Here is a 12,476-nt window from a genome sequence, read left to right on the forward strand (position 1 = left end):
ATATTTACATCCAAAACAATTTCCTAACTCATATGGAAACGGGGTTTGTATTTCTTGTGAGAGATGAAAATACTCCTCATTATATCATTTGCACTAATTGGCTCTGATCTAGACCGCTTCCTGCAGGAAGTCCCCAACGGGCCCGTGTGTGTCCTCAGCATAAGCCGCTCCACTAAAGAAGTCATTAAGATTTTGAGCTTGTTAATGCATTCCAAAATGTGCCACTCCCCCCCTGCAGGTATGCCATCGGCGTGGCTTACAAGTCCGCCCCCAAGAATGAATGGAGCGGCAAGAACTCCTCATCGTGGGTGTTCTCCCGCTGCAACAACAACTTCATGGTGCGCCACGACGGCAAGGAGATGCTGGTGGAGTCCAGCCTGCAGCTGAGGCGCCTCGGCGTCCTGCTGGACTACGACAACAACTCTCTGTCCTTCTACGACGCCATGAACTCCCATCACATTCACACCTTCGACATCTCCTTCCTCCTGCCCGTGGTGCCCACCTTCATGATCTGGAACAAGTCGGTGATGATCTTGTCGGGGCTCCCCGTGCCGGACTTTGTGGAGGGCATGTCTCTGGACCAGCAGGAGCAGCAGATGGGTCTGTGCAGACAGGAGTCCCCCTACTTGACCGGGATGAAGACCTGCCACTGAGGTGGGGACGGGTGCACCTTGAGACCGGCGAGGCACGGATCTGTGAGGTCGGTGGAGAAAGCGTTAGAAGCGGACTTTTCTACCGCGTGTTAAAATATGCACATCAGTATTCAAACTTGACCATCATTACCCAAAGTCCCGGCATTACAGGTCACCTTTGACCAACTGAAACTGGGGAAATTGTCAAGCAGTTCGATATCCTAAGAAGTCCCGCTAGTTTCCATCAGTTAAAAGACGGTTTCGGTTCTAATAGGGCTGGGCGATACGGCCTTTTTTTTAATATCTCGATATTTTTTAGGCCATGTCGCGATACACGATATATATCTACGTATATATATATATATACGATATTTTGCCTTAGCCTTGAATTAAAACTTAATGCATATAATCACACCAGTATGATGATTACCGTTTTTCCTTGAATTGCCGCCGGGGCGCTAATTATTTTAAAACCTCTTCTCACTCCGGCCCTTACAAAAGGCATGCGGTAAATGTAGGCCTGCGCTTAAAAATTTGAGTGTGATGTAAGGGTACCATCATGAAAAGCACATTTAATTTAAAAAAAACGTTATTATGGTCTTGCCTTTACTTATAAATGAAGTCCATGCGCAGCTCCTTCTGATCAAAAGCATCAATAACTTGTTTATAGAAGTCTTCCTTCAGTTTTAAAAGTCTCTGTCTCGATGGAGATCTTCATTTATTACCTCCTGCTTTGATTGAAAGTCCAGTTTAGAAAACTGTTTTATTTTAGATATGTAATCCTCCATGTTTAAAGTGCAAGCGAGAGTAAAAAATAAACACACGCTGCTCACTCTTGCTGGTCCAGTTCATGGTCGGTAGGTGTGTAGCCATAGGGCTCTCTCGTCTGGGTGGCTCCCGACTGCTATCCGTTAGCTCGGCTCCTCACGTGTAGTGCGGGCGACGACAGAATTACCCTCGGACAACTCCCCCTCCCGTTCTGCTCCGTGGGTGAGCTCTTTATCCCACCGCTGCCACCATGAAGTGTTATTGTATAAATAATACACTGGGTATTTAGGACTGGAACAAGCTTTATTTCAGCCCGGTTGTTTACATAGCCAGCATAAGAGTAGTGGTGTTACATCCTAAAGGGTCCGTCGTGCACCCCCCGCGTTATAGCACATATCACTGCACTGGTTGTCACTTCTTCTGCAGCCGAGTAGTCGCAAGAAGGATCACTAGCGCCCTCTACCACCAGCAGGCGGCGGGAGTAATTTAATGACTTATATTTGACACACGCAGCTACGGTATATTAATAAAACATAGCTGCTTACTGTTCTTTTTAGCATATTCAATAGCTTGGACCTTAAATCCTACTGAATACCTAGCTCTTAATTTTCTTCCCTTTATGAGAGTTCAAATTATTGAAATCAGCCTCCTCCATTTTGAAAATGATGACAGGGGAAGTGTCACTCGTGACGTCACGTTTTTGACCAGGCGGTAATACTAAGATTGCGCTAATTATTTTGCGAAGCGAGTTTGACCCGGTAGTAATTCAAGGCAGGCGCATACTATATGCCCTGCGGCAATTCAAGGAAATACGGTATTTATTATTGGTTAGTGTGGGGCTTGCCCTCCTGGGGGTTCTTCAGACCACCAAGCACCGACACGAGAGCCTGTTTCAGGGTTACAATATTGTTTTCTTTTTCAATAAGTCTCTCAGTTGCTTTCCAGCAATTGTCGTTTTCTCTTTCGTTCTCGCTCGCACTTCGGCTCCAGCCCCAACCCCGTCTCTCCTCCTGGCTGCTGCTTATAAACAGGGCGACAGGTGATTAGATAACAAGGCCCAGGTGGGCCCTCTACGCACCTGTCGCTGATTTCGAGGCCGGTCCTGGCAACACCACGCTTCGCTGCGGGCCCGCAGGCCACGCCCCCTCCACAGTTAGCTTCAGAATAACAATGTTATTACAGAGAATAAGAGACTTATTATACTCTAGAAATGTTGGTCTTACTTAAAAATGCACGTGTTTAGTTGTGTTAAGTGTTATAAAAAATATTATATGGCTCTTACGCAAATACATTTAGAATATTTGGATTCTTGGCTCTCTCTCAGCCAAAAACGTTCCTGACCCCTGCTCTAGCAGGTGACTTTTCAAGTGATGCTACATATTAGCAGTAAGGCTTCTTTTCGTAGCAACGCTTTTGCCCCACACTCGACAAATTACGGTTGTCCGTTCGACATATTCCCACTTGAAGCCAAACATCCGCCAGACCATGGACCCTCAGTTGTTTTTCCTGGGAATTAATTCTTCCTTCATTTGTTACCAGATTCGCGCCTTCTTTCTCTCTTATTACCACTCGCACGGCTCCACTAGCATCACAGCTAACGTTACCCATGCTGCTACCTCTCTGCTCCGCGAGGGCGTATATGTATGTAACGTATAACGTGACGGATATAAGAAGGTGCGCTTGCTGTCTGTAGTGTAATGCCCGCAGCTAAAAGCAACTGCGTGAGAACGTATACCCGGATATTACAATATAGTCATTTTCTATATATATCGAGTATATCGATATATCGCCCAGTCCTATGTTCTAATCAACAAGTCTAATATCACTGACCATTTGCTGCAGAGTCAGTATCTACTGTAAGAGGACTGTTCTTGGACCTGACCGTGAGCGGGTCCACACAACCAGATTTACTTTACGTGACTACTTAACTTGTATCATAAGAGTTCTATGGAAAGTGTTATTTATGGCTTTTATTTTGAAACCTAACATATCATGCACTATTTAAAGAAAAAAAGCAAACACAACTCAATCTCTCCCAAGTGGGTTTTTGAGAATAACGATAGACATGACACCCCTCCTTCACATCGAAACTTCCCCAGAATATTTTAATTGTCTTGTCGAGCAAAGGGATATTTTGTTTTTGTGATTTTTTTTTTTTTTTAAACACAAAATATTAAGTCGCATTTTAAAAAAAGCGAGGGAACACTTTATTCTTGGATTATTCAGGGAAGGGGGTGTGGATTTTTACACTTTAACTGTTGCAGCATCACAGCATGATGGTGTTTTCCTATGTTGTTGTCGGTGTCCACACACGCACACACACACACACACACACACACACACACACACACACACACACACACACACACACACACACACACACACTCGTCACCTTTCCTTTGGCTTGGCCTCACTGTGATGAACGCATGATCACGCTGTAGAACCAATGATGTGCACTTCCGTTCACCTTTCGACACCCAGTTCACATTCAAAAAACGGATTTCGCGCCCCGTGATTTTAGTCCCGTGTTGGATTTAGCCCGTGCATCGTTTTACACAAGAATTTAGAACCAAATTGCACACAATGTGCTGTGTTACTGCACTTAAATGGTGACAGTCCACTTTAATGACCTGCCAAGCCAATGAAGACATTTTATATTCATTTATTTCCCCTAATCTATTTAAACTTCAGTTCTCAACAAAATGACCAATTAAGTATTTTGTTACCCTTTGGATTAGATGTCACAGGTTGAAATTAGTGCAATACAAATATGTACTAATTGAAAAATTGGATCAAAAGCCCTTTTAACGACACATCATGTATAAATGCATTATTACGCAATGCGATATGTAATAATAGAATAAATGTTCACCTCATTACCCGATGTAAACAATGACGCAGTTTGTAATGATTTGCCACATGTTTTATTAGCTTCTAAAACATTGAAAGTTATTACAAATGCCTTAAAGTTTACTACAAAAAGCATTCAAGCATTTTTTGTTTTTATTTTTAGAAAATGAGTTGAACATTTTATTTTTTTAAGTTATTTTTAGTACAAAATCTGATTAAATTATTGTACAAAAATGTTACAGTTGTCAAAACAAAAGTTCTTTTTAGTGAAGTGAAGTGAATTATCTTTATATAGTGCTTTTCTCTAGTGACTCAAAGCACTTTACATAGTGAAACCCAATATCTAAGTTACATTTAAACCAGTGTGGGTGGCACTGGGAGCAGGTGGGTACAGTGTCTTGCCCAAGGACACAACGGCAATGACTAGGATGGCAGAAGCGGGAATCGAACCTGCAACCCTCAAGTTGCTGGCACGGCCGCTCTACCAACCGATCTATGCTGCCCATAGTACAAAATCGGACAAAATTATTGTATAAAAATGTTATAATTGACACAAAGTAAATTTTAGTACAGAATCCTACTAAATTATTGTGTATAAATGTTACAGTTGTCAATACAAAGTTATTTTTGCCCAAAATCCGACTAAATTCTTGTATAAAAAAATGTTATAATTGACACAAGGTAATATTTAGTAAAGAATCCTTCTAAATTATTGTGTATAAATGTGACAATTTACAATCAAATGTTATTTTTGGTACAAAATTCGACTGAATCGTTTTATGAAAATGCTACAATAGACAATATAAAGTTATTTTTTAGCACAAAATCATTTTAAATTGTTCTATAAAAATATTATAATTGACACAAGGTAATTTTTAGTACAGAATCCTACTAAATTATTGTGTATAAATGTTACAATTGACAATATAAAGTTATTTTTTTGCACAAAATCATTCTAAATTGTTGTATAAAAATGTTTTAATTGAGACAAGGTCATTTTTAGTACAGAATCCTACTAAATTATTGTGTATAAATATTACAGTTGTCAATACAAAATTATTTTTAGTACACAATCGGACAAAATTATTGTATAAAAATGTTACAATTGACAACCCAAAGGTATTTTTGGTACAAAATCCGACTAAATTACAGTTGACAATAAAGGGTTATTTTTGGTACAAAATCAGACAAAATTGTTGTGTAAAAATGTTACAATTGACAATATAAAGTTATTTTTTAGCATAAAATCATTCTAAATTGTTGTATAAAAATGTTTTAATTGACAGAAGGTATTTTTTAGTACAGAATCCTACTAAATTAGTGTGTATAAATGTTACAATTGATAATAGTTATTGTTTGGCACAAAATCCGACTAAATTGTTGTGTAAAAATGCTACAATTGACAAGAAGTTATTTTAGTACAAAATCCTACTAAATTATCGTGTATAAATTCTACAGTTGACGATACAAGGTTATTTTTGGTCCAAAACCGACTAAATTGTTATATCAAAATGTTACAATTGACAATATAAAGGTATTTTTTTAGCACAAAATCATTCTAAATTATTGTATAAAAATGTTATAATTGACACAAGTTAATTTTTGGTACAGAATCCCACTAAATTATTGTGTGTAAATGTTACAATTGACAATGAAAGGTTATTGTTGGTACAAAATTCGACTAAATTATTGTTTAAAAATGTTACAATTGACAATATAATGTTATTTTTAGCACAAAATCATTCTAAATTGATGTATATAAATGTTATAATTGACACGAGGTAATGTTTAGTACAGAATATGACTAAATTGTTGTATATAAATCTTACAATTGACAATATAAAGTTATTTTTTAGCACAAAATCATTCTAAATTGTTGTATAAAAATATTATAATTGACATCACAAATCCGAATACATTTTTTCTATAGAATGTTACAATGAGAATAAAAAGTAATTTTTAGTACAAAACCATACTAAATTATTGTGTATAAATATTAAGGTTGACAATTCAAAGTTATTTTTGGTACAAAATCCAACTAAATTGTTGTTTAAAAATGTTACAATTGACAATATAAAGTTATTTTTAGCACAAAATCGTTCTAAATTGTTGTGTATAAATGTCACAATTGGCAAGAAGTTATTTTAGTACAAAATCCTACTAAATTATTGTGTATTAATATTAAGGTTGACAATACAAGGTTATTTTTTATGCAAAATCCGACTAAATTGTTGTATAAAAATGCTGCAATTGACGATACAAAGTTATTTTTTAGCACAAAATCATTCTGAATTGTTGTATAAAAATGTTATAATTGACACGAGGAAATGTTTAGTACAGAATCCGACTAAATTGTTGTATATAAATCTTACAATTGACAATATAAAGTTATTTCTTAATACAAAATCATTCTAAATTGTTGTATAAAAATGTTATAATTGACATCACAAATCCGACTAGATTTTTTCTATAGAATGCAATGAGAATAAAAAGTAATTTTTAGTACAAAACCCTACTAAATTATTGTGTATAAATATTACGGTTGACAATTCAAAGTTATTTTTGGTACAAAATCCAACTAAATTGTAGTTTAAAAGTTTTACAATTGACAATATAAAGTTATTTTTATTACAAAATCAATTGTTGTATAAAAATGTTATAATTGACACGAGGTAATGTTTAATACAAAATCTGACTAAATTGTTGTATAAAAATGTTACAATTGACAATATAAAGTTATTTTCACCACAAAATCATTCTAAATTGTATAAAAATGTTATAATTGACATTACAAATATATTTTTAGTACAAAATCCGACTGCATTTTTTCCAATAGAATGTTACAATGACAATAAAAAGTCATTTTTAGTACAAAACCCTACTAAATTATTATATGGCAAACATGTGACAATTGACAATACAAATGTTGTTTTTTTCCCTAAAAAATGAAATAAATAAATAAATAAAAACGACTACTAAAGTAGTCCAAAATCCGACTACATTTTTTCCTATAAAATGTTACAATGACAATAAAAAGTCATTTTTAATACAAAACCCTACTAAATTATTTTGCAAAAATGTGACAATTGACATTTTTTTTCCCTTTACAATTAAATAAATAAATAAATGAAAACTCCTGTGTAAAAGACAAACTACTTTTTAGTGCAAAATCCTACTCATTTATTGTGTTAACAGCTTGTTATTTTTGTTACACAATTCGACTCAATTCCAGTTAAAGGCTTGCAATTAATCCAAAGGTTTTTTTGGGGGGCAAAATTGTAATAAATTCTTGCAATTGACATGTTATTTTTTGCCCAAAAATCCACTCAATTCCTGTTAAAAAGTTTTGCAATTGACAAGATGTTATTTTTGTACAAATCCCTACTAAGATTCCTGTTAAAGGCTTTCAATTAACAATACAAAGTCATGTAAAATCTTTCTAAATTCTTGTATAAAAGGCTTGCAATCGTGAATGTTATTTTGTCGTGCACAAATCCTACTAAATTATTGTGTATAAATATTACACTTGACAATACAAGGTTATTTTTGGTACAAAATCCAACAAATTGTTGTGTAAAAATGTTACAATTGACAATATAAAGTTATTTTCACCACAAAATAATTCTAAATTGTTGTATAAAAATGTTATAATTGACATTACAAATATATTTTTAGTACAAAATCCAACTACATTTTTTTCTATGGAATGTTACAATGACAATAAAAAGTAATTTTTACTACAGAACCCTACTAAATTACTATTTGGCAAACATGTGACAATTGACAATACAAATGTTGTTTTTTCCCTAAAAAATTAAATGAATAAATAAAAATGACTACTAAAATACTACTAATATAGTACAAAATCCGACTAAATTATTATTTTTGCAAAAATGTGACAATTGACAAATTTTTTTCTTTAAAAATAAAATAAATTAAAAACTCCTGTGTAAAAGACTCCCCATTGACAAACTACTTTTTAGTACCAAATCCTCATAATTTATTGTGTTAATAGCTTGCTGTTTTTGTTACACAATCCTACTCAATTCAAGTTAAAGGCTTGCAATTTATCTAAAGTTGTTTTTTGGGCGACATTCTACTAAATTCTTGCAATTGACAAAGTTCTTTTTTGTGCAAAATCCCACCTATTCCTTTTAAAAAGTTTTGCAATCGACAAGATGTAATTTTTGTACAAATCCCTACTAAAATTCCTGTTAAAGGCTTTCAATTAACAATACAAAGTCATGCAACATCTTTCTAAATTTTTGTATAAAAGGCTTGCAGTTGTGAATGTTATTTTGTCGTGCAAAAATCCTACTAAATTATTGTATATAAATATTACACTTGCCAATACAAGGTTATTTTTGGTACAAAATCCAACTAAATTGTTGTACAAAAATGTTACAATTGACAATACAATGTTATTTTCACCACAAAATCCTTCTAAATTGTTGTATAAAAATGTTATAAATGACATTGCAAATATATTTTTAATACAAAATCTGACTACAATTTTTCCTATAAAATGTTACAATGACAATAAAAAGTCATTTTTTGTACAAAACCCTACTAAATTAGTATTTTGCAAAAATGTGACAATTGACTATTTTTTTCCTAAAAAATAAAATAAATATTTAAAAACTCCTGTGTAAAAGACTCGCCATTGACGAACTACTTTTTAGTACAAAATCCTACTAATTTATTGTGTTAATAGCTTGCTATTTTTGGTACACAATCCTACTGAATTCCAGTTAAAGGCTTGCAATTAATCCAGGTTTTTTGGGGGGGCAAAATTCTAATAAATTCTTGCAATTGACATGTAATTTTTTGCGCAAAAAAACACTCAATTCCTGTTCAAAAAGTTTTCAATTGACAAGATGTTATTTTTGTACAAATCCCTACTAAAATTCCTGTTAAATGCTTTCAATTAACAATACAAAGTCATGCAAAATCTTTCTAAATTCTTGTAGAAAAGGCTTGCCATTGGGAATGTTATCTTGTCGTGCAAAAAAATCCTACTAAATTTTGTTGCAAAAGACGAAGAATTAACAATACAGAGTTTATTGTTGTGCAAAAGATCGGATTCCTTGCTTGCAAAGGACGAACGACGCACATGTGAAGACGACGCTGAGTGTTTGTGGACATCACCCGACTTGTGAGATACTTGGAACCGCTTTTGTTGGCCGTCAGTCGCAGGCTCCAAGCCAGCCGCGTGTTGATCCGTGATCCAGACTGACAACGGGGGCCATCGGAGCGTGTCCGCCCGTCGGGTCACTGCATGAATTTGTGACCTTGCTGCAGGTCCACAGCTCCTTGAGGGTCACCTATTCGGTGGTGACTAAAAAAAACAACAAAAAAAAACAAGAAAAAGTCAATCGCCATTCATATATATCAGACTTTGCAGTGTTATTTCTTTCTTCAGTCCATACAGAAAATCTATACAGAGAATGATTCTCGGTAGCCCTTGCAGTGCAGTGCACCACCTTAGAGACAATGCAATAGATTCTCCTCCTTTTTTTTGCTTTTCAACACAACTCAGAAGAAACACTCTCCTCCCCTGTTGGTATTTTGATAAAAAAAAAAAAAAAAAAAGAGCGGCGTTGCATTTGTGACATGACATCTTCGCCAATGAGGATCATAAAGTCATCAATTGGATGGGAAATATATATATATATATATATTATATACGCCTGTATATTATATCCAATACATGCAAACCAATGTTATTTATGTGAATTTTACGTCCAAATAAAAGTCAGATCCCAAAAAAAAGTGTGGTTTTCTTGTCTTGTTGGTAAATTACCGAAAAAAGTATTTAAATGTCTTAGCTATGGAAGCCTGATTGAGAGGTGCAGGGAAAAAATAATAGCATATTTCATACAATATAATACATCATATACAGATGTCCGATAATATCGGACTGCCGATATTATCGGCCGATACATGCTTTAAAATGTAATATTGGAAATTATCGGTATCGGTTTCAAAAAGTAAAATTTACTCAAAAGTACTACAAAAAACAAAAGGTTCTAAACACAAGGCTCACAGCGGAGGTACAAAACTTGGCTAAGAAAACAAAAACTATTACTGTAACGTAAACTATGGACATAAAACAAAACTTGCAAACTATGCCATGAAGAAAGAGAACTTACTCGGAACAAGAAAAGAGCATGGATCATCAGCATGGATAACAAGGGTGTGAAGACTGCCTGGCAACTACAGGCTTAAATGGCGGTGCAGCGATTGACAGGTGCGTGAGTCCAGGACCAGGATGTTGGTTCTGCACCAGTGAAGTCGACGATGATCTCCTTGGTCTTGTCGACGTTCAGGACCGGGTTGTCGGTCCTGCGCCAGTGAAGTCGACGACGATCTCCATGGTCTTGTCGACGTTCAGGACCGGGTTGTCGGTCCTGCACCAGTCAAGTCGACGACGATCTCTTTGGTCTTGTCGACGTTCAGGACCGGGTCGTTGGTCCTGCACCAGTGAAGTCGACGATGATCTCCTTGGTCTTGTCATCGTTCAGAACCGGGTTGTTGGTCCTGCGCCAGTGAAGTCGACAATGATCTCCTTGCGCTTGTCGACGTTCAGGACCAGGTTGTTGGTCCTGCGCCAGTTAAGTCGACGATGATCTCCTCGGTTTTGTGGACGTTCAGGACCAGGTTGTTGGTCCTGCGCCAGTGTAGTCGACGATGATCTCCTCGGTTTTGTCGATGTTCAGGACCAGCTTGTTGGTCCTGGGCCTGTGAAGTCGACGATGATCTCTTCGGCCTTGTCGACGTTCAGGACCGGGTTGTCGGTCCTGCACCAGTGAAGTCGACGACGATCTCTTTGGTCTTTTCGACGTTAAGGACTGGGTCGTTGGTCCTGCGCCAGTGAAGTCGACAACGATCTCCTTGGTCTTGTCTACGTTCAGGAATAGGTTGTTGGTCCTGCACCAGTCAAGTCGACGATGATCTCCTTGGTCTTGTCGACGTTCAGGACCGGGTTGTCGGTCCTGCGCCAGTGAAGTCGACGACGATCTCCATGGTCTTGTCGACGTTCAGGACCGGGTTGTCGGTCCTGCACCAGTCAAGTCGACGACGATCTCTTTGGTCTTGTCGACGTTCAGGACCGGGTCGTTGGTCCTGCACCAGTGAAGTCGATGATGGTTTCGTTGGTCTTGTCGACGATCAGGAATAGGTTGTTGGTCCTGCACCAGTCAAGTCGACAATGATCTCCATGGTCTTGTCGACGTTCAAGCCCGGGTTGTTGGTCCTGCACCAGTGAAGTCGACGACGATATCCTTGGTCTTGTCGACGTTCAGGACCAGATTGTTGGTCCTGCACCAGTGAAGTCGACGACGATCTCCTTGGTCTTGTCTACGTTCAGGAACGGGTTGTCGGTAATGCGACAGTGAAGTCGACGATGATCTCCTTGGCCTTGTCGACATTCAGGACCGGATTTTTGGTCCTGCGCCAGTGAACTCGACGTTCAGGACCGGGTTGTTGGTTCTGCACCAGTCGACCAGATGTTTCACCTGCTCCCTAGAGTCCATGTCGTCGTTGTGACGGGTGAGACCCGCTACTGTCGTGTCGTCCGCATACATCACGATGTAGGTCGTAGTGGACCTGGTGCAGCAGTCATTGTAAAACTTGGAGGATCCACACGGTATAAATTAGCCGCAGGGTTCAAAACGTCGGAAAAAAGTAGCGTCTTGTAGTCCGGGATTCACCGTGGTTGCGTCCTCCAGTCACAACACAGCCATTTGATGATGTCATCAGCCAGCTTCCTATGTATAGCAGAAACATTTGCCTTTTGTGACGTCATCACCAGCGGACATGACAGCCATATGACACCTCAGGAAAAAAAAAAACATAAGCTAAAACTAATCGGAGTCAGTCAGCCCAGTGGCAAAAATGGAGGACGGCAGCGCGAACGAGGCGCAAATGAGGCGCCGCTACAATCTGCTGAGTGGAGAATGTCCGTCGGGGTGGCTGAAGAAGGAGCACAACGTGGACTCTTACCTCAAATGTCTGGAGGTGGACTACAGGAAGCTGCTGATGGAGAACTTTGAGCTGTGCAAGCTCCTGGAGGCCGGCGAGAAGATCTTTTCAAAAAGCAAAGCGGACCTGTGCCAAGCCACGGCGGAGATGGAAAAGCTGCGGCTGGCCAAGGACGAGCTGGCGCTGGATGTGGCGGAGAAGGAGGCCAGCTGGAACCGGGACAAACTGAAGCTGCTGAAGGAG

The 12,476-nt window shown here is 37.8% G+C and overlaps 1 protein-coding gene across 2 annotated transcripts in view; it reads left to right on the plus strand.

Annotated features, from left to right (window-relative positions):
- LOC133552827 (probable E3 ubiquitin-protein ligase MID2) overlaps window positions 1-9,858 on the plus strand; it is a 295,874-nt gene extending 286,016 nt beyond the window's left edge. For both annotated transcript variants that reach the window (XM_061900338.1, XM_061900337.1), the window contains one exon: window positions 239-9,858. In XM_061900338.1, the coding sequence (XP_061756322.1) occupies window positions 239-653 (415 nt within the window). In that variant the 3' untranslated portion in view covers window positions 654-9,858. The remainder of the gene's footprint in view (window positions 1-238) is intronic.
- The last annotated feature ends 2,618 nt before the right edge of the window (window positions 9,859-12,476 follow it).

This window comes from Nerophis ophidion, linkage group LG05 (assembly GCF_033978795.1).
Source record: "Nerophis ophidion isolate RoL-2023_Sa linkage group LG05, RoL_Noph_v1.0, whole genome shotgun sequence".
NCBI classification, from domain to species: Eukaryota; Metazoa; Chordata; class Actinopteri; order Syngnathiformes; family Syngnathidae; genus Nerophis; species Nerophis ophidion.